General features: G+C 45.0%; 2 protein-coding genes across 20 annotated transcripts in view; one reads left to right on the plus strand and one right to left on the minus strand.

Annotated features, from left to right (window-relative positions):
• Positions 1–1,562: 1,562 nt before the first annotated feature.
• QTRT2 (queuine tRNA-ribosyltransferase accessory subunit 2) lies at positions 1,563–22,445 on the minus strand. Of its 12 annotated transcripts, none has more exons than XM_065573396.1 (11): positions 22,316–22,445; positions 18,424–18,653; positions 17,442–17,497; positions 15,318–15,394; positions 15,095–15,176; positions 14,893–14,969; positions 12,325–12,534; positions 11,013–11,212; positions 7,732–7,883; positions 4,411–4,528; positions 1,563–2,980 (listed from the first exon to the last, which is right to left on the minus strand). In XM_065573396.1, exons 2-11 carry the CDS (start codon positions 18,621–18,623, stop codon positions 2,749–2,751), a joined length of 1,404 nt encoding a protein of 467 aa, XP_065429468.1. In that variant the 5' UTR covers positions 18,624–18,653; positions 22,316–22,445; the 3' UTR covers positions 1,563–2,748. The 12 variants fall into 12 exon arrangements, with proteins under 12 accessions (XP_065429468.1, XP_065429446.1, XP_065429436.1 ...); XM_065573374.1 differs by lacking the exon at positions 15,095–15,176 and adding an exon at positions 17,077–17,195 and having other exon boundaries at positions 22,316–22,378; XM_065573364.1 differs by lacking the exon at positions 15,095–15,176 and having other exon boundaries at positions 22,316–22,389.
• CCDC191 (coiled-coil domain containing 191) overlaps positions 22,406–23,557 on the plus strand; it is a 48,069-nt gene continuing 46,917 nt past the window's right edge. For 3 of the 8 annotated variants that reach the window (XM_065573311.1, XM_065573297.1, XM_065573313.1), the window contains exon 1: positions 22,559–22,700. In XM_065573311.1, the coding sequence (XP_065429383.1) occupies positions 22,632–22,700 (69 nt within the window). In that variant the 5' untranslated portion in view covers positions 22,559–22,631. Of the gene's footprint in view, positions 22,425–22,476; positions 22,701–23,045; positions 23,172–23,557 lie in introns of those variants that run through there. The other 5 variants (XM_065573300.1, XM_065573314.1, XM_065573317.1 and 2 more) reach the window with 4 other exon arrangements.

The following is a 23,557-nucleotide window of genomic DNA, read 5'->3' on the forward strand; positions in this document are numbered from 1 at the left end:
AACCTGCCATTGGTGCAGGAGTGAATATGGCCTGTAATGGGTAGTAGGACTGGATAATTTATGGGTGGGGAGATAGAAATCACACATCTGGGGGAAAGGAGGAAATATTTTTTGTGACAGACTGATCTGAATTTATAAAACAAGCAGATCTTTGAAACTGCTGAGAGGATGGAATGCTAAAAGCTGCCCTGGGAGCAATGAAATAGTGAGCAGCGTGCAGGCAGAGCGGTCAGAGAAGCGTGGTAAATATGATTTATCACAGGGCCCTGTGAACTATCGCCACATGTGGTACATAGAACAACATTCTACAGCTGCTGCTCAGGGCTAAACAGAGCAGCTGAGATAATGATATTGCAGAACATTACACTTCTGTGCCTTACCCGCTCACTTCCACCCCTTGCCTCCAGTAGTTTTGGGGAGTGAGCCACCCAAGAAAGCTTCCAGAGATGAGGTTATGTACAGGGTAGCACTCCACTCCCATCCCTTCTAGTTTTTGCATCTCAGTAACAAAACAGATAGGGAGGGGAAGTTGCCTTATAGTGAGAGGGTATTATAGGCCACAAATGAAACTAGGTATCTGGTTGGAAGCAGATCTGAGAAGTTGGTAGATTATCAAGAAAAGAGCTGCTTACTCTTTTCAGAGTCACTGAACACCCTCAACGAACGTCATGTATAGCACAACCTGGTCTATGGTCTGGGTTTTCTCAGAGGCATTTGAGATTGGCCATTGTTACAGGATGTAAGCTAGACCATTGCTCTGTTCCAGTATGATAATTCATACCAAATCAAGACATCTAAAGCCAGGTATTGGGGATGGGTGTGGAGGTATTCCACAGCAGAAGAGTTTCCCACAGGCATTCTGCTTAGAGAATTTTCAGCCAGAAGAAGGTCTTTGATAGGTGGGGGTGGTGCAATTCTCACACGTTTTTTGAGATGCTGCATGCACACCCCTTTTCTGGGAGCACCAGGGGTATGAAGAGTCAGTGCTGTAACCCCCTACCCTACACAACCCCTTTGGGGTTTGTTTTGACCTGCACATTGTACTCAAGAAGTACAACCACCGGAATTCTGGCTCACAAGGTGTGTAGCATGTGACCTCTCTTCCACTTTGCATAGCCATGCAGGGGCATTCATAATCTAGCCCTAAACTGGCGTATGTAAACATTCATGTTAGCTTTGGTTTTGATCCTAGTTCCCAATTGGTGAAAAAGAAAAATAATCAATGAATCCATCTCTACTGCCAAATCAAAAAACCGCAACCAAACAACCTGTCACTATGATGGTATGTGCCAACAGCTCAAAAGAGTCAGGAAAGGAAATTAAAGACTGGCACATAACATGGTGCATAACGGAATGTAAATCCATAATGCCCTAATAAAGTCAGGACATGGGAAGGTAGTTGGTGGGGTTGACAGAAGACAGACTTGAAAACTTCCCTGTGATACTGAGCAGCTTTTCTTAACGAGAAACAGGTGCAGCTGTTTGAAGGCCGTAAGAATGAAGCAGGAATTAATACAGGGAAACCATATGGCCTGTGGTCTGTTGGTCAGACTAGGAAGCAATTCAGAGTGTGTGAAAAATAGTTTTATTGATGTTTTCATAAAATGAGATAAATACATCAATGATTCCAGTATAAGGGACATAAAAAACCTCGTAAGAGGAATATAACAGAGAAAAAATATTAAAAAAGGAATCATATGGTTTTAAAACAATGCCTTGTCCTGTGGGGTCTCGATCATTTATGCGTCTTCATCTCACATCAGCGTTTGTGTAATCCACTAGGATCTCAGCAGCCAAATATGGCCAACGTGACTGTAGCATGTTCAGTGCCATCCACATGCCAGTCGGGGAGTGAGATTCTAGCTCATAAAGGCAGAATGGCAGAGTCAAAAAACCCTGTAGCAGAATATATAGCCAGAAAGACTATAGATCAAATTCCCAAAGAGCCACGGATGGGGACCAGCCCTGTGGCTGATGCTCTGCAGTACCATGCAAGGCCAGACCTAGGTTGGAGGGTCCCAAGGGGGATTGGTGTGCTGGCTTATTGGCAAGTGCTCTGAATTGCGACATGGGAGATAGCTATAAACTATATACTATCCCTCTCTCCCTGGACAGGAACTGTGAGGCAGCATGGAGGAGAGGAGGAAGAGGGGCTGGCATTGAACAGCTTCGAAAGCCTCCCATGCAGTCAACATCAGTAGGAGGAATGTTGGCTGTGGCCTTGAGAAGAGAGGTGTTAGGATGAGGCTGAACCTCATTCCAAGCAAATACATGAAGACTATCCCTTCCCTTGTCCCGCACAAGGATTTCTTTAAAGAGATACAAATCCTAATTAGACTGACATTCATCTGTTTCATTCACTGAGGTTGAAGCCACAGCCCAAAATGGCAGCTGGGAGTCTCCCCTAATGCATCCGTCTCCTTTTCTCCCCACCCCAAGCCTGAGAGTTCTGTTGCCCCCAGAAATGCTGTTTGATCACTGAATACAAAGGTAGTTGCACTGGTCCTGCAAGCCTCTAGAGGGTCTTTTCCAGCTAGTCTCCCTTCCAATTGCTCCACTTAACTGGTGTGAGGGGAAAAATCCTCCTTTCCTGTCGTCTAGCCTCACAAATCCAGAATACACTGCAGGCACTCCAGATAATATGATCCCCTTGGGAAGTGACAAAACCTGGAGCCTTCCCCACTTCACTAGTTCTCTCCCACCTCTTCTCCCCTACACTCACTGGCCTGGCTATGCATTTCCTGGGTCTCAGAGTGCCTGCCTGAAGATGAGCTCCTTCAGTTGATCCAGCCTGTCATCTCTCAGTGCATCTCGGATGGAGTGGAAGAAGCTGAAGTAGTGCTGAAAGTTATGCATCATGAGCAGGACACCAGCCAACAGCTCATTGGTCACCAGGAGGTGATGGACGTAGGCTCGACTATGGTTCTGACAGCAGTAACAGGTACATCCGTGCACCAAGGGACCAAAATCATCCCGGTACCTAAGAAGGTAGAGGGGGTAAAAGGGCAATGGGAAAAAAAAATTAATCGCAAGTAGTAGGGAGCACCCATAGTTACCACGTAGCAGCTGTTTGGTGGCCTGAGTCAAAAGGTTTGTGGGTTTCAGTCCAGCTCTTTGGGGTGTACAGTCTGATGTGGTCCCCTTTGACACTAACTGCATTGCAAAGAGCACTACACGCAGGTTCATGAACTGAGTGCAGTAAAGCATTGTTTTAATGCCAGTTGCCAGGCTATGTGAGCGGTGATATTATAGCCACACATGAAATAAGTCATAACAGCTTTGCCTGCATTACTGTATGGTATTAAAAAATCAACAAATTACTGCTTTTAAAGTCACACCCCCACTGCATCACAACGCACTAAAATGAACAGACAGACCGGGGGAACAAGGGAAATAAACACAGTTTCATTCATGGATATAATATGAGAGCAAACATTAAGGGCCTGACCCAAAGCCCACTGACATCAGTGGGAATCTTTCCATTGACTTCAACGGCTTTTGATTCAGGCCCTAGTCCAGTGGCTCTCAAACTTTTGTACTGGTGACCCCTTTCACATAACAAGCCTCTGAGTACAACCCCCCTTATAAATTAAAAACACTTGTTTATATATTTAACAACATTATAAATGCTGGAGGCAAAGCAGCGTTTGCGGTGGAGGCTGACAGCTTGCGACCCCCCCTCCATGTAATAACCTCACCACCCCCTGAGAGGTCCCAACCCCCAGTTTGAGAACCCCTGCACTAGCTGAACAGAATAGTGGTTGCAACTGAGTGTGTTCTGAGGGTGCTATACCGGTGATATTTTAATCATTTTCCACATGGGGGACCTTTATATCCACCTCTGAAACGCAGGATTCTCTGGGATGGCAGATTTCATCATCGCTACGTTCACCATTTGTGTAGTGGTAACATAGCTGATATTATGGCGGGTGGAGGGAGGGAGAGAAGGAATATAGGCCAATATGTTCAGAAGTGTGGGTGCCTCCATTTTTGGTGCCCAACCTGAGACACAAAAAAAGGTCTTGATTTTCAATGGGTGGGGGCTCAGCCACTAGCTGAAAATCAGCACCCTTCAATGAGTCTCAAGTTGGCCACAACATACTGTGAAAATTGCCATAGGATTTTTAGTAACTAAATGGTCAGAACCTTGGTTGTAAGTCATTTGAAAGATGACACATTCAGCAGTGCATTGCCCCCCCAGTATCAATCTGGGGCATTTGTCCAATACCAACTCAGAGGGAAGAGGGCCACCCATTTAGTGACCAACATTTCCTGCAACACCCTAACCATTCAGTGGATATTCCGTCCAGTGACTGTCCAGGTGTGACCCTGCATGGAGGATGAAATCACAGCTCCAAGTGTGAAGGCTACAGAAACTATTTAAAAGCCACCACACACAAACCCACTTACCTTTTCTCCTTCAAAAATATCTCGAACAAAGTGATTTCTGGGTCAGCTTTTGAGGTTTCATTTATGTCTTTTTCAGTGCCATTTTTTCCTGCATCCTGGATCCCATTTTGTTTAATGACTGTAACAAAACAGTATCACTTCATCAATAGGCAGAAGCAGACAAGTAAAGGTGAAAAATATTCTGACAAGAGGCATCTCAGCTGCCCCTTGTTACAGACCGAACTTCCATCTCCATTATCTTCCTTTAATTATCATACAACAGTTAAGCCAAATATATTGTAAGTGATCAAACTCAGATCTAGAAGAGTGAGGTGGGAGGGACTCAGCTAATCTGATAAAAATTCAGAACTGAAATAGCTGCACAGTTTTTTGCTGATCTGAGTTTAATTCCTTTTATTAAAGTCATTAAAAATCCTTGCAGTCTAAATTGCATTTTGTACAGTGTGTGATCACCTGGATTACTGATCTATTTAACTTAACGTAAGAACAAAAGAACAGCCATACTGGGTCAGACCAATAGCCCATCTACCCCAGTATCTTGTTTTCCAACAGTGGCCGGTGCTAAATGCTTCAGAGGGAATGAACAGAACAGGACAATTTATTGAGTGATTCCTCCCCTGTTGTCCAGTCCCTGCTTTTGGCAGTCAGAGGTTTAGAGAACATGAGGTTGTGTCCCTGACCAACTTGGCTAATACTCATTGATGGACCTGTCCGCCAGGTAATTATCTAATTCTTTTTTGAACCCAGTTATACTTTCGGCCTTCACAACATCCCAGGGTGATGAGTTCCACAGACTGACTGTGTGTAGTGTCAAGAAGTACTTCCTTTTTCTTGTTTTAAACCTGATGCCTATTAATTTCATTGGGTGACTCTTGGTTATTGTGTTATGTGAAGTGGCAAATAACACTTCCTTATTCACTTTCTCCACACCATTTATGACTTGATAGACCTCTATCATATCCCCCTCAGTTGTCTCTCTTCTAAGCTGAACAGTACCAGGCTTTTTAATTTCTCCTCATATGGAAGCTGTTACATACCCCTCATCAATTTTGTTGCCCTTTTCTGTGCTTTCTACAATTCTAATATCTTTTTTCAGATGGGATGACCAGAACTCAACACAGTATTCAAGGTGTGGGTGTACACTGGATTTATTTAGTAGCATTATGATCTTTTCTGTTCCTTTCCTAATGTTTCCTAAAATTTGGTTAGCTTTTTGGACTGCCGCTGCACACTGAATTGATATTTTCAGAGAACTATCCACAATGACTCCAAGATTTCTTCCTTGAATTGAAACAGCTAATTTAGACCCCATAATTTTGTATTTATAGTTGGGACTATGTTTTCCAACATGCATTACTTTGCACTTATCAACAATTAATTTCACCTGCCATTTTGCTGCCCAGTCACCCAGTTTTGTGAGATCACTTTGTAACTCTTTGCAGTCCACTTTTGACTTACCTATCTTAAGTAATTTTGTATTGTCTGCAAAATTTACTCCCTTTTCCAGATAATTTATTAATAGATTAAACAGCACTGGTCCCAGTACAGATTCTTGGGGGACCCTGCTATTTATCTCTCTCCATTGTGAAAGTTGCCCATTTATTCCTGCTCTTTGTTTCCTGTTTTTTAACCAATTATTGATCCATGAGACACCTTCCTTCTTATCCCATGACAGCTTACTTTGCTTAGGAAATTTTGGGGAGGAACCTTGTGAAAGGCTTTCAGAATGTCCAAGTATACTATATAACTAGATCACCTTTATCCGTGTGTGTTGACCCCCTCAAAGAATTCTAACAGATTGGTGAGGCATGATTTCCCTTTACAAATGCAGTGTTGATTCTTCCACAACATCTCAGACACACAGATGAGCACGATAACTCTGTTCTTTACCATAGTCTACTATAGTTTCAATCAATTTGCCTGGAACTGAAGTTAGGCTTAATTGCCAAGATCACCTCTGGAGCCTTTTTTAAAAATCAGCATTACATTAGCTATCCACCAGTCTTCTGGTACAGAGGCTGATTTAAACATTTACATACCACAGTTTAGATTTAGATTCTGCTGGAGTTGACAAGGGATTCATGCGCATCCAATCCACTTTTTTGCAGTTGCTGAGTTTGATTTTTTTTTGGCTGAACAATTTAAGTCAGAAAGTCTTGACTGTTGTGGCAGCGATAATGCAGTTATGGGTGAAGGTTCCACACCTGGATTTTCAGCAGCACATAACTTTCACAAATCATTACCTTGGCCTCTGAAATTTCTCAGGCTTGCTCTCAAGTCAGAGGGGATGTTTCTGGGAAATTATTACTATGATGTATTATTTGCATTGGGATAGTGCCAACGAGGCCATGTCATGGACCAGTACCCCATTGTGCTAGGCACTGAAGAAACACAGAAAAAAAGAGGTCGTCCCTGCACCCAAAGAACTTACAACCTAAGTATAAGACACGAGACACAAGGATGCAGATGGGTGGAGGAGGGAGCATAAGGAAACAATGAGACAACAAATGTGCTGAAAGTCTATTCAGCTGGTTTGAATTACCCAGGCATGAAAAATAAAACTAGATTCCAGCCATTAAGAGAACTGTAAGATACTTTTTTGTACTAAAACACTTATGTATAGGAAGGATGACAGTCTCTCTGCATTGCTCAGACATTTGGTGGGACCATGTGTAATACCAAGCCTTTACTTACTCATTTAAGCAGATACCTTGTGTCATGGGGATTTGACTAACCTGCATTATTTTGGCAGCATTTATATTAATCAAGGGAGCAAACTGGGTGAAGGCAAGGAAAAAGAACTGCACAAGAAGACTGGCTTCCCCAACACCTCCCAGCTGGAGAGGGAGAGAAGAGCTACATTACACACTGAATTTGACACTGCCAGGCCTTCAAATCCCATTGAAATGTATAGGCCCAAGCCTGTCCTGCTGACAGTAAGGGCAATTCTGCCATAGACTGCAGTGGGCGCAGGCCCAAAGGGAGAACCAGGGACTCAGCACATGACAGGATCAGGCATACAAAGGCTTCTGTTCAATGAATCTCAGAGGATGTATAACCATGTTTTGGTTAACTGGATTTGGATAACACAGGTCCTAAATTAAGGTCTCAAGTTCTCTTTGCTTAACTTCATCCCAAGTAATTTCTCCCCTGGAACGAGCAGGACTCAGCTGCTTTTCTCTGACTTCAGTGGTTATAATACTTTTTCCCGTGACAAATGAGGAACATGGAAGATGACTGTGGAGCATGAACTATGTTGGGCATGATGCCACTGTTACATCATCTTACGATCACAATGGCAAGGCTATCATGAAAATCTACCTGCAGCTTCAGGGTCAGGATTGTAATTGTAGCTGAAGGATAGGGCACAGCCCCGCTCTGTCACCTGGTAGGGAAAAAAGCTCTCAAACACGTCCACTCCTCTTTCAATGCACTCGAGTACCTCGTCCGGCTTGCCAATACCATGAATGAGTCTAAGAGAGAGATAAAACAATATAGGTCCAAAGTGTACTGAATGGAACTTACTGGGTCACTGCAGTCTCTCTCCAAGGAGAGGACACAGGTACATAGGAATTGCCTTAATGGATTAGACCTGAGAGTCAACCAGTCCAGCATCCTGCCTCTCAGGTGACCAGCACCAGATGCTTCAGGAAAGGTATAAGAAACCCCAAGAGTGGAATACACTGGAATGTGTTTCAGCCAGTGAAAACAGTAACATGTGAGCCCTACAGTTATTAAACAGGGTGAAAGTTGACACATGGTCTATCACCAATCATGAGACCATGCTTCTCCCACGTCCCATCTATCTGGTATACAGCAGTACAGTTGAATTCCCCTTACCTCCCAGTGCCCACTGTTCTGCCTTTGTTTAGAAGGTTACACCAGTCACAAATTAACTCAAGAATAACGTCAAAACATTATAAATTGTGTTTAAAGTGATTTGGCTCCCTCAACACCCATGTACAATGATTTTATCTCACGATCCATCTCACACCTTACGTTCTGGGTCAGATACTTTGTTGCACATTCTATGCCCTGGGTAGCAAATGATTACCAGGTATGGGGATTTATTTACTATATGGGATTCCTAACTAGCAAAGCACCATTCCATGTGTTGGAGGATCCTTTTGAACTCCAGCAACAAAGTCACAAATCCACCCCAAGGATGGTGGGTGGAGTTGGATTCCCAAAACCGGAACCCACAAACACATAGGTAACGTGAGTGACTTTACTTGTGTGTAGTCCTCCTTAAGGCAGTGGGACTATTCATGCAAGTAATGTTACACGTGTTTACAGAATTGGGTCCTCAGAGCAAAGAAAGGAATTCATACTTATTTCACCCTACTGTTCCATCACGGTGCATGGGAGATAATCGACAGCTGATCCTGAGTAGAAGGTATTTGGAAGGCTATGGGAGTAGATTCCAATAGGTGCAAAGGGTATTAGCAGATGATACATCTCAGCGGGGAGGGGGAAAGGGGGGAGAGAAGCACATATTTACTTTATAAAGTGTTTGGGATCCGTCTGCATGAAGAGGCACTAATGTGAAAAGTCACTGTGGGAGGGCTCAGTTTTCCTCCCCTCCCCATGTCCAGCTCAAATGTGCCCAGTTCACACAAGGGGATTTCCTTTTAGCTGATTTTCCTAAGAGGCAATTTCCCCCCAACAGCCAGCACTATCAACTCCCCCGGGACTTGGCAATCCAGCTGGGCTTTTCCTGCCTCTTACGCCATCAGTGGTAACACAGATACTGCTCTTGTCCTAATTTAGCTGGCAGCTTTGTCGAGGATGGGTGAGGCAGAAGAGAATATAATAGTCGTGCTTCCCCCAGGTGCACTGGCTGTGCTGACAACAGTAAAAGCTAATGTACGGCCATGAACAGATCACTAGGAAAATACACAGAGACTGAGAAGTGCAGTAATAAGGTGCCATTTTTAGTCATTTTTCTGACCATAATTACATAAGATCTGTATGAGCACAGAATGTGGATGGGAAAAGCTTACAAGATGATTTTGTTACATTCCTTGCTCCAGATAGGAAGAAAAAGCTACTTAATAGTTAAACAATGAGTACTTATTATACATGTGATCAACTCCCTGACTGCAATGTTTCTTACAGAGGGCAAGGGTATACAACCTTTCTTGCAGATGCTGAGATTTCTAAGAATGCTCTGGTTACAATGAGAAGACAAAACCTTCTAAGCAATAGGTTTAGGCAGCATCTTTCATCCTAAAAGATCCCAAAGGGCTTTAGAGACTATGTACATAGGCTATACTCCTTCGCCATAGAAAAGCAGCCATCTTTGGAGTGGGACACAACACCTGTTCTTCACCAACTACACAACACATTTTTAATAGGGGCATGCGTACGTGCATGCGTGTGTGTGTGTGTGTGTAAAATAGCTTCTACAACTAAATGTAAGAAAGTGGGATGTAAGTACCAAGTGAAATTCAAACAGGACCCCCAGGGCTAACACCTTTACTCTTATAAAGAGCGGTCAAGAACACTTGTCTGAAACAGAGAAGTAAACTATTTGCTAGATGAGGTGGATGTTCTTGTACAGTCACTCAGGTTAGCTGGACTGATAAGACTCTACAGCTCATTGGGGAACCTATTTAAGGTAGCTTGGATGGCAGCAACATGAGCTATGGAGAGCTCCAAACTCCAGGTACCTCTGAGCAAGAGATAACTGCAAGGCTAGAACCATGCTCCTGCATTTCCCTTCCCTTTGATCACCATAAACTGAGGGTTCAAGTCTTGGAAGGTGGCCAGGACAAGGGGGTCCTGAGAGGGAAGCTCAGCCACAGGAGGTAGCAGCGCGTGAATCATTCTCCTCAGGAAACACTGGAAAAGACAGCATTCACTGAGTCGATACATGAGCTCCATAAGAGCCACAGAAGAGTATAAACGAGGCATCTGTGTTTACCCCTTCCTCCCAAAAGACTCCAACTGCACCATCTTGGCACTCTTCACATGCACTGGATTGTGTTTTTTGGAGCCTCTGGCATGTTTATAAACATTTTTGGGAATCTTGAATGAGTGTCTATCATTTATAAGATTCAGGGTATTGTTGGTAATGGCTGGAGCCAGGCACAGTTCATGCAGGCAATGTATAAGTGTTCCCCATCCTCATCTGCCAATGCCTCTCACTCCTGATCTGCAGCCCCCCCGATATTCCAGTCTTCTGAGAGGAGACAGCTACAGCAAACCGGGTCGGAGTTTTTACTAGGTGGATAAACATTCACTGCAGATTGCAATGACATATTTTAGCTATGTTCCAAGTTAGTCATGATCCACGGAGGCCAAAGGTGAAGGGCTCATACCAATCCCACCCATGATTCTGTCTAGAAATACGTTTGAACCCAAACTCTGAATCCTCCCCAAAGGAAGAGATCACATCCATACTGTGGGCTGTTCCATATTTCTCACCCTGTGCCAACTATTCCTTAAAAGTAAAATTGGGGCCATCAAAGTCAGTATTTAAATAGCAAAGGACTCAGCATTTGGCTCACTCAAGAACCTTCAAGAGTATAAATGGATTACTGTGGTCAATACCTACAGTAGAACACATGGGTTTTGATCTATCCCTCCTTAAATCTGACCTTGGTTTATCCTCAGGCAGCTCCGCTGTGACAGAGGCCATCAGTTTCAGCTTGGTCTCCTTGGCCATGGCTTGTCCCTGAAAACCATCCAGCAGGAAACCACCCACAGGTCGCTTGGCAGTCTCTTTAGCCGACCTGAGTCTCTCCTCCAACACGTCCCCGCCTTCGATCACTCCAACCATCACACTGCCCTGCAGCTCCTGGCCCAGGTGAAAGTTGCAAATGTAAGAGAAGTGCACTTCCCCAAACAAAGCTGTTCCAGGAAAGCCCACCACCACCCAGGAGTTGGTGCGTTGGCACAGAGTCTGGCCACTTGGCACTCTACATTTGCTTCCTGGGCACCGCTGGGTTCAGTGGTAGTTGAACCTTCCTCGGATGTATCAATTAAGACCGAGTAGGACGTAGTGTAGTCTAGGGTTTAGAACAGGGGAATATGAAGGTTCTGTTTCTGAAGCTGCCAGCAACTCATTTCATCTCTGGGTCTCATTATCACCATCTCCCATAAAGAGACAATAAGACTGACCCACCTTGGCAACCTGCCTTGTGTTTCTTAGGCAAAAGCACTAAAGAAATGTGAAGTATCAATGCAGAACACATTAGGGAGACCCTGCTCCAATGCCTTACTGCTACCATGGCTGTCACCCACCACTATGCATGTTTCATGGCGTTTCAAGGGATTTCTAGCGTCAGTTCCTGGCAGCCCCAGGCTAGGTCTCCTCGCTAGTCCAGGTCCAGCCATGCCCTCCAATACTAGGAACAGGAGAAGTCTCGCAAACCCACTGGAAGGGCTAAGGAGTAGTACTGATGTGTCCTATTCAGTTCCCCTCAGCTAGGCGGACTGTGGTTGCAACACAGGGCTAGACATGGTTAAAGCTGGAAAAAATAAAATGGAAAGGCGGGGTAGGTGGGATCTCTGATTTCTGAACAAGGAGAAAATCCTATGCCCTGCTCTACCCAGGAATACAATGTGACTCTAAAGGATAGGAGACCACTGTTCTGTGAAAACAGAAGGAATTAAAAGCCATGGAGGCTGAACTCCTCCTCACTCCTAGAGGTTAGTCTGTCTGGGTCAAGGGTGAGGCACACGGACAAGGGCAGCATGAGGGAAGTTTGCTAGGCTGCTGCCCATGTTATACCTGATCTGTGGATAGCCTAAAGACTTCCATCTCCACTCCAACCCTAAAATCACTCAGGTCTAACCCCACTGTGCGCACTAGGTGTTTTTTTGCTCACACACTGGGATCTTCACAAGGCTCAGCACACACAGAAAAGCAGCTGCAGTGCTGTTGCCCCTGATACATTTGGACCTTACCGGTGATTTCTTCTGCAGCTGAAGGCACTCATCCAGGAAGGAAAGCGACCGGTCCACAGACTTCTTGGCCCGCTTTCTGGTGGTTTCACCAGAAATAGTGTCTCCGTCAGAGAGGCACTGAAGCCAATCTGGCTGGAGAGCACGCTGCATGCTCATGAACTTGGAAGCTGTCATTTCCATTCGCCCTCCATATCCCCATATGGACACTGTCTGTCAAACGCAAGCAAAGGGAACACAGGGATGGATGTTAATTGAAGAGGTTAAGAGACCTTTCAGGGGAACAACTGGTTCTGGTAAAATGCCTGCCACTGCAATAACATTCCCTGGACAAACTCTCAAAGGGACACAGCTCAGAAAACCAACCGCCTCTAGCATAAGGCATGAAGGTCCAGTGGTTTGAGCAGGGGACTGGGAATGAGGAGTACTGGGTTCTCTTCCTGATTCTGACACTAACTCCCTGTGAGACCTTTGGCAAGTCACGTCATCTAATGCCTCAGTTTCCCCATCTTTACAATGGGGACGGCAACACTAATCTACCTCCCAGAGATGTTGGGAAACAGGCTTGAGAGCTGAAGTGACTTCCCCAGGGCCATCCAACAAATCAGTAGCAGAGCAAGAAAACACCTAGATCTCCTGACTCCCAGCCTGTGCTATACCCCATGAATAGTTGCCAACTATGGCAAAAGGAATTGCAAGTCATTTTGCAGTGCCTACACAACAGTGAACTTATACATACACACACTCCTGAGGGTAATTCCATCATTTCCCAAGTGGTCAGATGTGAGGCCTGAAATTAAGTTCTCTCACATGTTTTCCCATTCTTCCTAGTATGTCTGTGTGTGTTGACCTTCATCTTCCATTTTCATTATTCTCATACTATCCCATGTAGGCTTTTTATATTAGGAAGATAAAGCACTGGCCCAACACGGTCATTCTTGCATGCAAGCTTCTGAGCAAACAAAGGCGTTGCTCTTCAAGTGCCAGCCTTCTTCAGCGTCACGCATGGACCTGAACGAGAGTTCAGGAAGGGTTATTGAAGCCATCACCACCATGGGCATAATGTATTTCATCTCTTTCTGTGGAAAATGTAATTACGCTGTCTGGGCTGCCTGGCAATTGCTCCAGCTGAGTTGTTATTGTTCTTGCTACACTTGTGATCTTAGGTTTTTAATGGACACCCAAGTAATTTAGGTCTTTACATTTAAAAAAAAGAGGATTTTACAAAATCTAACATGAATACACATGTTTTCATGATTTTGTATTACTTTTTTGGTTCACTGAACAGCTTTTCTGAATTTAAATATAAAATTCACTCTTCTGCTGCACTGGAAACCCATAATAATCAGCATTGTGTTAGTGCACAAGACCCACAAAGTGAAACTAATCAGATTTGTTTCACTTCTCAAGCTGATGTGGAAAATGTAAACACAGTTTTGTTTTTTTACCAGAATGGCTATTTTATTTAATAAAACTAAACCATGGGGAAAGAGATGGCCCAGATGACTGGTGAAAGACTACAGAGCCTCACACCAGAGGTTCAAATCCAACCCGGGACATTGATTCTGCAAAGCAGATCTTTATGACTAAAGTCTCAGTAACTTTAAAGAGACTTCATACCAGGGTGGGCGTCTGCCAGTGCAGATCCAGTCACAGTATCGGGCCCTAACAGCCTGATCTTATTCCCTTTGAAGTTAAAACTACCACTGACTTCAATGACAGCAGGATCAAGCCTTAAGTGAGTAGCGACAAGAAGTTGTTGCCATTTGATAACATTGTAGCTTGTGTGAAATGAGTAGGGTGGGATTCAGCCCAGTTCCCAGGCGTCCTCTTCACAAAAATCACCACCACAAAAAGAAAAAATAATTATCCCCTTTTGTTGACACCTTCACCAGATACTTCCAAGACTGAATGGTTCATGAAAATTAAACTCCCTCCCGCAGCCCCTCAGGGGTGGCTTCCCTATGGTTGAGGCACGACAGTAAGCAGTAAGGGCACAGCAAAGTGTGTGCAAGGAGCCTGAACTGCTGCTGTACATTATCTGTGAATATACACAAAACTTCCTACTCTTGGGCACTCACGTCAGCACCTTCCACTAGCACTAAGTTTCCCTTCACGTGGTCCTCCTGAATGTGTGGCTGTACAAGTGAGACTCAAAATATGATGTGGTCTCCTAGGGCTCCATGTTTATTGCCAATAAAACTGGAGAAAATGTGCTCAATTTACAAGCCACGACTTTTTAACTGACATATAATCAACTGCACATGAATCCAGTCTGCTCATCCATATTTGCGTGGCCCTACAAAGTCAGCAGACAGGACAAGAGCACCCAGGAGCAGGTCTGGTGCATAAAAAAGTGCCTCTATCAGACCATACCTCCACTTTAAACCCCAACGGAAGATGGTGGGGAAAATCTGGACATTATATCCTAGCATACACTGGTTCACTTTCCTATAACCCCAAAGACGGCATTCTGTAGCTGCTAAGCAGGGCACACACAATGGCATCTAGGAGACATAAGTTTTGTGAGGTTTAAGTTGGACTCCTCATAAGCTTTTACACTCGCTGTACCTTGTTGTTGTTGTAGCCAGGTGGACAGGGGGTACCGGGGTCATGGAGAGAGCAGTACAGCACTGACTCTGGCATACCTGGAGGCACAACAGAAAAATAAATGTCAGCTGTAATCTTGTAGACCACTACGGCTATGTTGGCAACTTGCTAAGAGATGGCTAGGAATTTACAAAAAGGGTAACCCAGGAATAAATGCACACACCTGACATCTTCGTCAGAGACAGACATGGCTTGTTTGATCTCCATAGCAACAACACATTCAGTTGGACAGCTCTGTCCACATTCTACTAGTTACAGGGAGGGGCGAAGAAAACCACAAGAGTAGCATTATATAACACCACAACCTATGTGTAGCCTTTGGACTGTTTACTTGATTAATGCTACTGCTGCCAAAAGTAAACCAGACGCAATGACAGCTGACTCACTTGTCCGCTGAATGAATGCTCTGGGGACATCTGACACTTGACATCGTCTAGGCTGGGTGACATAAACAGTCTCAGACCTGGAGTTTAAAGGAAGGGCAATGTATACACCAAGATAGTAGAATGAGCTGTAGCAATGAGAGATTTATGATCATTTCACAAGACACAGAACAAGCTAGATGCAATGAATGCAATAAAGGTCTCTGTTTTATAGATACTGATAGAGATTTTTCAAAGCCATCTAGGGCAGTAGTTCTCAACCAGGGGTCCGGGGCCCCCTGGGGGGGCACAAGCAGGTTTCAGATGGTCCTCCAAGCATGGTCAGGGTTAGACTTGCTGGGGCCCAGAAAGCCAAAAGCCCCACTGCATGGGGGTGAAGCCCAGGGCCCTGAGCCCCGTTGCCTGGGGCTGAAGCCAAAGCCTGAGCAATGTAGCCTCGTGGGGGGCCCTGTGGTGTGAGGCCCCAGGCAATTGCCCTGCTTGCTACCCCTACCTGCCCTGGCTTTTATATGCAGAAAACCAGTTGTTGTGGCGCAGATGGGCCATGGAGTTTTTATAGCATGTTGTGGGGGCCTCAGAAAGAAAAAGGTTGAGAACCCCTGATCTAGGGGATTTGATGCACAGGCTGGGACTTCCAAAGGAGCCCAAGGAGTTAGGTACCCAAATGCCACTGAAATTCACTGGGAAGTGAATTTCACCTAATGTCCTTAGACTCCTTTGAAAATTCCAACCATAACTTCCACTACAATTAATGAAAATTGTCTAAATCCTCCAACTGGGCATTCTCTGCACTCAGAACTCCCTCCAGTAGGCATTTTGGGTGCATAAAGAATGCAGAGTCAGGTCTTTACTCACATAAATATATTCCTAATCAACACAGGGGACATGACAAATTTGTGTATATACCATAAAAAAACTACATCAGGAAAACTCAAAGGTTGCAATGTTAAGAATTCTAGAACCAGGAAATGCCACAATTAAGGTTTCATGTGCAAACAACTCCTTTAAGGAGTCCTGGGGACCACAGAGGATGACACTGGTTCAGTGCTGCTAGATGACTGTGATGCAGTGGGGAAAGAGGAAGACAGGAAGTGTCTGTTTGTCTAAGGTAGATAAGTGGTGCCTTGGTGAAAGGCCCTGGAGCCCTTACTTCTCTTTCCCTGGCTACCTGGGGGGTGAAGGGCACAACTGGTCTAAACTCCTGTGTGTGTTTCTTCCTGAAACAAAAGGAGCATTCCTGTAGCCAGCCAGCCACCATGGAGCAAAGCAAAAAAAGACGGAGAACAAAGGGAGCAAAATAAGGAGAAGTTTGGTGGGATAGGTAAATGTGAGCTCCCCACTGGTCCGAAAGGATGGCAAGATTAGTTTGTCCACATTCTTAAGCTTGCCCTTCAGGGATTTCTGCAGGCTTGTAACATGGTTCCTTCCCCAGACAGCCACCCAAAACAGTTCCTTCAGTTAACAGAACAGATCTGCTCTAGGGGCAGGAATACCCCTCAAGAGATCCTACCACTTTTCTAAGTGAGACTGACTGTTCTGTGCTGCTCTGCACTGCCGAGGCTGAATGAGGGCTTTGTATCAAACTAAACTGATTTTGTTTTGTGGGTGAAATAACCTAGCCCAGATCAGCAGGGACCTGAAAGCTGTTACCTTCTGGGGACTGCGTGAAGAAAGATGTTCTTTGTATTGTTTCTGGTGGGAGGGGTGTTAAAAAAAAAAATCGCCAAAAAAATCATCACAAATGGCACTTATTAACACTCACAGCACAGATGTCAAGGACTGAAAAGTCCAGGGATACTCAACTCCCTTCTTAACCCAGAGCTGGGTCCCTCCAAGTGAGTGCTGAAGCCCATTGCTGGAGCGTTGTGGGGGAAGCTGTAACTGTGAATAAGAGAACTTCAGTTTCTATTGTAGTGAGTGTAATAGTTTACAACTGCATTAAATCCACTTCGAATAATAAAAAAAAGAGCTTCTCACACAACTCACTTGGGATCCACAACAGATTTGTACTCAAGTTTCTAGGGATGGACAGTTTGTCCCCTAATTCATTGCACCAAGCAACATGGAAGTGTAAAGGATGCATTAGATGGGATCAGACTACATCTAAACACACACACAGAATTTTACCTATAAATTTCCCAATTCCTTCCTTATATTCCTCCATGACCTCGTGAAGTTCTACCCTGTGTCCAAACATAAAAGAATACGCATTAGAAAAAAAAATAATGAGAATGAGCCTGCAGAGAGGACTGTGGATGAGCTAATTCCTCAGTATGTTAGAAGACACACTCCAATCTTTGCAAAAAGAGCCTTGAAGTTTCAGCCACAGAATGGAGTCGGAATGGAGATGGAGGAATGACATAGTCACTACACCAAATCTCACAAGATCTTGTTGCCCCTGTACCTGCAAGATGGAGCTGTCATATAGATAAGATTCAGGCTTCTTCACTAAGTGTTGTCCAAATTTGGATTAGACTAGATAATGGTAAAGAAACCTAAACCCTGTCTACACTACAACTTCCACCATTAGTACCACAGTGGATCTGCACAAGTGAGGAGTTACAGGTCCCGTTTTTGTCAAGGTACATGCAGCCTAAGAATACAACTTTTAGAATTAGATTAGGGTGATGAGAGGTTTCTCATTAGAGAGTTTTACAAAAAGTCATAAAGAAACAGGGAAAGGCCATTTACACCATCCTGTTCACTTTTCAAAAAAGGCTTCCCCTTACATACATCTGCTCTTAGCTCTCACCTACAATAAATGCGCAGCAACCCATCCATCCTCAAGAAATCCAACCATAAGGTAAAGAGTGTGATGGTCAGCATCTTGGCCAACATACCAGGGACTGAATCAGAGACTTCCACTGGTAAAAATCATGAGCGGCTACATCTTGAGCTAAAATGCCAATACTGTCTATCTGGGGCTGTAACAGTCTCACATCATGTGGTCTGAGGTGAAATAGCTGTTTCTCTATAATCTCATTGTCCTGATGAATTTTAATGAGGTAAGTCTGAAACCCTTCTGGTGAAGCAAGGAAGTATTGTTTCTTCTTTCCAATGGGGAAACTGAGAACACAAAAGCGGTGTCCCAGCTAGGCTTGATACTCACAGAGTTGAGAGCGTGAGCTGTACAACAGCAGGAACCCCTTTAATTGCCTGCAGTGTGTCATGGGTGAGGTGTGGTGGGGATCCTGTTTTGGTATACAGTAGGCAGCCTGGAAGCTCCATGGTTTGAACCCCATTCTTGCCAAGGTTTGTCAGTGTCCCAAGACGACACCCACTGACCACTTTGGAGAGACTCAGCTTCATCCCGATTAACTGGTAGGCAGCGTCCAGGTCCTTTAAAGAAAGATATTATTTAGGTAGGTCTTTCTCCATCAAGATTTTGGGTTAATATTTGTATCTGTAAAAGCTTAGTAATTGACGGAAATGGAAAAGTAAATTGTTTGTTTCTAAGGCTACTGGGGATTCTAATACACCTGCAATGGATCCATTAGTAGCAGTGGGGAAAGAGGCAGCTCACAAGAGAGGTATTATAGTATGAACTTTCACTCAGGAGACAAGGGTGGATACAAATCTATGATTTTTTTTTTTAAATCGAATTTTTTTGATAGTTTTTTTCCTCAAAAATAATTTTATCTAAAGATAAAGATATATTATAACTCAAAGATACCTCATCATGTAATAGGGATTATGAATTCTAATTCTATAGTATGAGACAATATATTCATGTAATGTTTAAGAAAAGTGTTGTAAACGAGTTCCAATAGTTCATGGATTAGGGACCCAATCTTACGGGGTCCCAGGGACTTCTGTATAGATTATTTAGGTTAATCTTTCTACCTACCCAATGGGACTCAGTGCTAAGTCTAGAAGATACCATCAGAGATGCTTAGTTTTGCAATTCTCAAACTGTGGATGTGTGTCTCAAGCTAACATGCCTGTTAACAGCAAAAATGTTTTTAAATAAATAAATATAGAGAGGTGAGAAATAACAGACCTCAACCCTATTGTCCCTCTGCAAATCTGCGTACACAGAGGTAATCCCTTCTCTCTCTCTAAAAGGTGCAAAGTTTCAAAAAGTTCAATGAATAGAAGATTGTTGGAGGCAGAATAGATCTGGACAAGGAGAAGAAGTCTGAAGATAAATGTGAGAAGGGAGGGACAGGCAGGAGAAACAAAAGTGAAAATGTTTGAGCAACATATTCCAGAAGTCTTGAGGTCTTTCTGAGTGTAGCCTTCATTCATTTGAGATCTACCATACCATTCTCTCACTAGAAGGGAAAACCAATAATGGCAGCAGGCCATAAAAGAGACCCGGTTTGGGTCTTATCTATCTCTGAGTTGTGAAGAATATGTATTAAAGTTATAACAACCAACAAGAATGCACTTTTATGTAGAAATCCATGATTAAATTGAGTCTTCCTGACTAGTGATTTAAACCATGATTTAAATCAAATCCACCCTGCAGGAGACCTTGATCTGTTCCTAATTCTGTCGCTGTGTGACCTTGGGTAAGTCACTTCATTTCCCAGTGGTGCCATCTCCTCTCCCACCCTTTGCCTGTCTTGTCTATATAGATGGTAAACTCTTCTGGACAAGAACTGTCCCTCACTGTATTTGTACAGCAGTTAGTGCAATGAGACCCATGTCTTTACTGGGGCCTCTGGGTGCCAATACAAATCATTATTATTAATACTTAGATTAGTGAACACTAAGGAAGATTATGAGGAATTTAATCCAAGATAGTACAATAGCAGATAAAATTCTGTGTCCATAAATGCAAGGTAATGTACATTGGGAGTAATAATCTGAACTATTCACAAACGTGGTCGTGGAGAGGGGAAGATTCTAAGTTAACTGTAAACACCCAGGAAAAAAGATCTGGGCAGTTCAAGGAAAACCTCTGTTCAATACATAGCTGTGGTTTAAAAAGGCAAATAAACTGACTGATAAAGGAATAGGATAACTTGGGCAGAGTTGCTGACTTGTGATTTTTAGGTATCACAATTTGATGTAAAAACATGAGTACTTGTGGCACCTTAGAGACTAACAAATTTATTTGAGCATAAGCTTTCGTGGGCTACAGCCCACTTCATCGGATGCATAGAATGGAACATATAAGAAGAGTGTATATATATATATACACACACATATACATACAGAGAAGATGCCATACCAGCTCTAAGAGGCTAATTAATTAAGATGACCTGTTATCAGCAGGAAAAACACTTCTGTAGTGATAATCAAGATGGTCAATTACAGACAAGAGGCGTAAGGATAGTTATCATATGGAAAAAGATTCAAGTAGTGTAATGACTCAGCCATTCCCAGTCTCTATTCAAGCCAGAGTTAATGGTATCTAATTTGCAAATCAATTCAAGCTCAGCAGTTTCTCCTTGGAGTGTTTTTGAAGCTTTTCTGTTGCAAAATTGCCACCCTCAGGTCAGTTTCTGAGTGACCAGACAGGTTGAAGTGTTCTCCTACTGGTTTTTGAGTGTTATGATTCCTCATGTCAGATTTGTGTCCGTTTATTCTTTTGCATAGAGACTGTCCGGTTTGGCCAATGTACATGGCAGAGGGGCATTGCTGGCACATGATGGCATATATCACATTGGTAGATGTGCAGGTGGATGAGCCCGATGGCGTGGCTGATGTGATTAGGTCCAGTGATGGTGTCACTTGAATAGATATGTGGACAGAATTGGCATCGGGCTTTGTTGCAAGGATAGGTTCCTGGGTTAGTGTTTTTGTTGTGTGGTTGCTGGTGAGTATTTGCTTCAGGTTAGGGGGCTGTCTGTAAGCGAGGACTGGTCTGTCTCCCAAGATCTGTGAGAGTGAGGGATCATCTTTCAGGATAGGTTGTAAATCTTTGATGATGTGCAATTAATTAGCCTCTTAGAGCTGGTATGGCATCTTCTCTCTGTATATATATATATATATATATACACATATATACACACTCTTCTTATATGTTCCATTCTATGCATCCGATGAAGTGGGCTGTAGCCCACGAAAGCTTATGCTCAAATAAATTTGTTAGTCTCTAAGGTGCCACAAGTACTCCTATTCTTTTTACGGACACAGACTAACACAGCTGCTATTCTGAAACAATTTGATGTGTACCCCAATATTCAATATTGATCATAAAAAAAACCATGGAATTATGCAAATCCCTTAGAATCTCAACTTGCATAGAATCATAGCATATCAAGGTTGGAAGGGACCTAAGGAGGTCATCTAGTCCAACCCCCTGCTCAAAGCAAGACCAACCCCCAGACAGATTTTTACCCCAGTTCCCTAAATGGCTCCCTTAAGGATTGAACTCACAACCCTGGGTTTAGCAGGCCAATGCTCAAACCACTGATCTATCCCTCCCTCTTTAAAACTTTCATTTTAAGAAGTCTATTTCTAGCCCTCCAGAAAAGAGTTTGAAAATGGGAACCCTGAAGGTTCACAACTCAGAAGACAGATGGGAACAGAACTCCCCGAGAGACATTTAGAGCTCGTGACTTTTAAGCCAGTCTTCTGATGGGGGAGGGGGGGGGGGAGACGCAGGAATGGACATTTGAACGCGTGGGGATGACAACGCTGCAGGTGGAGCAGCCCGAGTTTCCGCCAGGCCTTGCCACGCTCTTTCGCTCGCCAGGATCCGAGTCCCCCGCGGCCTTTCGCCACTTTCCTGCTATTTCATTTCACCCCCGGGGGGAGCCGGGCGGGTCTCGGGCCCTGCACTGGAAGGGCGGGGGGGGGAGTTGCGGAACGAGCCCGTCCCGCGCTCACCGCACAGCGGCGGCTGCTGTCGCGCGGGCCGGGCCGGGCTCCCTGCTTGGGACGCCGGGACCGGGGGGGGGGGGGGGGCGCAGCCCCGCTCGGGTTAACTGGCCTCGACGGCCCCGTCGTGGTGACCGAGGGCGGCCGGGCCCAATGCGAGTGAGCGGCACCGAGGCGGCGGAAGAACAAACCCAGCGCCCGAAGGGGCCGCTCCCTCCCCCCTTTACCTGGCTCGGGCCAGCCGCCTCCGTCTCATAAGCGTCTCTTCCCGGGTCCAATCAGCATCCGACGCGTCATCACTGAGGGACGTAAGAGATCCTTGTCGCGAGGACGGGGGTAAAGGTGGCTGCGCCGTTGCCATAGAGAAGCGACCCTCCCGGCGCGGTGCATTCTGGGTCTTGTAGTTCGTGCTGATCCAGGTTTCCGTGCGCCCCGTCCAATGGGGAACTCCGTTTCCCACAAGGCTCTTCTCCCCCCGTGTGGCTGAGGCGGGGTGGGGGTGGGGGTGAGGGTGAGGATGCTGCTTCTGTCCGAGCCTTGGTAATGGCCTTCCCAGCGCCAAGGTCCCAGCTCTATCGCTGGCAGCGCCTCACCACCGCGGCCAGGCCCAAGGTAACGGAGGGGGCGTGTAACCCCCCCCCGTGTCCCCAGCGCCCAATCCCGGAGCCTGCCCGGGGGCTCTCGCGGGGGTCACCAGCAAACCCATGGGGCGCCCCGGTCACCAGCGCCCAATCGTGTTCCACCCTGGGGTCACCAGCGCCCAATCAGGGGGCTCCCGGGGTCACTGTCAGCCCCATGTGGGGCGCCCTGGCCAGCGCCTGCCAATCAGGGGGCTGCTCCCCCTGCCACCCGGGGTCAGTGCTGCTCAGCAGAGGAATCTCGGGGGCAGGCAACTGGGGCCCCTTGGGATCCCTGCCCCCGGCCTTCCTGTGGCGGGTCACGCCCCAGGGTCTATGGAGGCCAAAGCCAGGAGGTGCCCCCTGGGCTTAGCTTTACCCAACTAGGGCATGTGGCCAAGCCCAGGCCTCCAGAAATCACGAGACTGGCTTAAAAATCATGAGATTTATTTTAATAGTAACAAATGTGGGTTTATTTTTCTTTGCCTTCGGGTTTCTGAGTGTTTGGGTTCACTGCAGTCATGTTTTCAAGCTTTTTTTGGCCACCATTAGGACTGGAATCCCTCATGTTTTTTAAATGAGAGCAGAGATTCCTGTATAATCACTTGACTCCAGGAGCTGGGGCTTTAAGAAAAACATGAAATATAGTGAGGCATGTGATAACATCTCAGGAGTTGGCAACACTGTCAGCCCCAAACCAATGACACGGTGGATTTTAAAAAACAAGTAGGGCAATTTTTAACTGGCAGTATTATTACTGTTATTGTTATTTGAATTATAGAGGCCCTTTCCAACCAAGATCAAAGTCCCATTGTCCTAGATGTTGCGCAGTCCCTGCTGCAAAGAGTTAAC

This window comes from Chrysemys picta, chromosome 1 (assembly GCF_011386835.1).
Source record: "Chrysemys picta bellii isolate R12L10 chromosome 1, ASM1138683v2, whole genome shotgun sequence".
Lineage (NCBI taxonomy): Eukaryota > Metazoa > Chordata > Testudines > Emydidae > Chrysemys > Chrysemys picta.

Coding starts and splice junctions, on each gene's coding strand:
- QTRT2 (XM_065573396.1), bottom strand. CDS start 18,623: ATGAAGCTGAGTCTCTCCAAAGTGGTCAGTGGGTGTCGTCTTGGGACA. Junction 7,884..11,012: donor CTGCCTGAGGATAAACCAAG/GTCAGATTTAAG, acceptor TCTCTCTCTTAG/ACTCATTCATGGTATTGGCA. Junction 4,529..7,731: donor TCCTGACCCTGAAGCTGCAG/GTAGATTTTCAT, acceptor GTTTTGTTACAG/TCATTAAACAAAATGGGATC.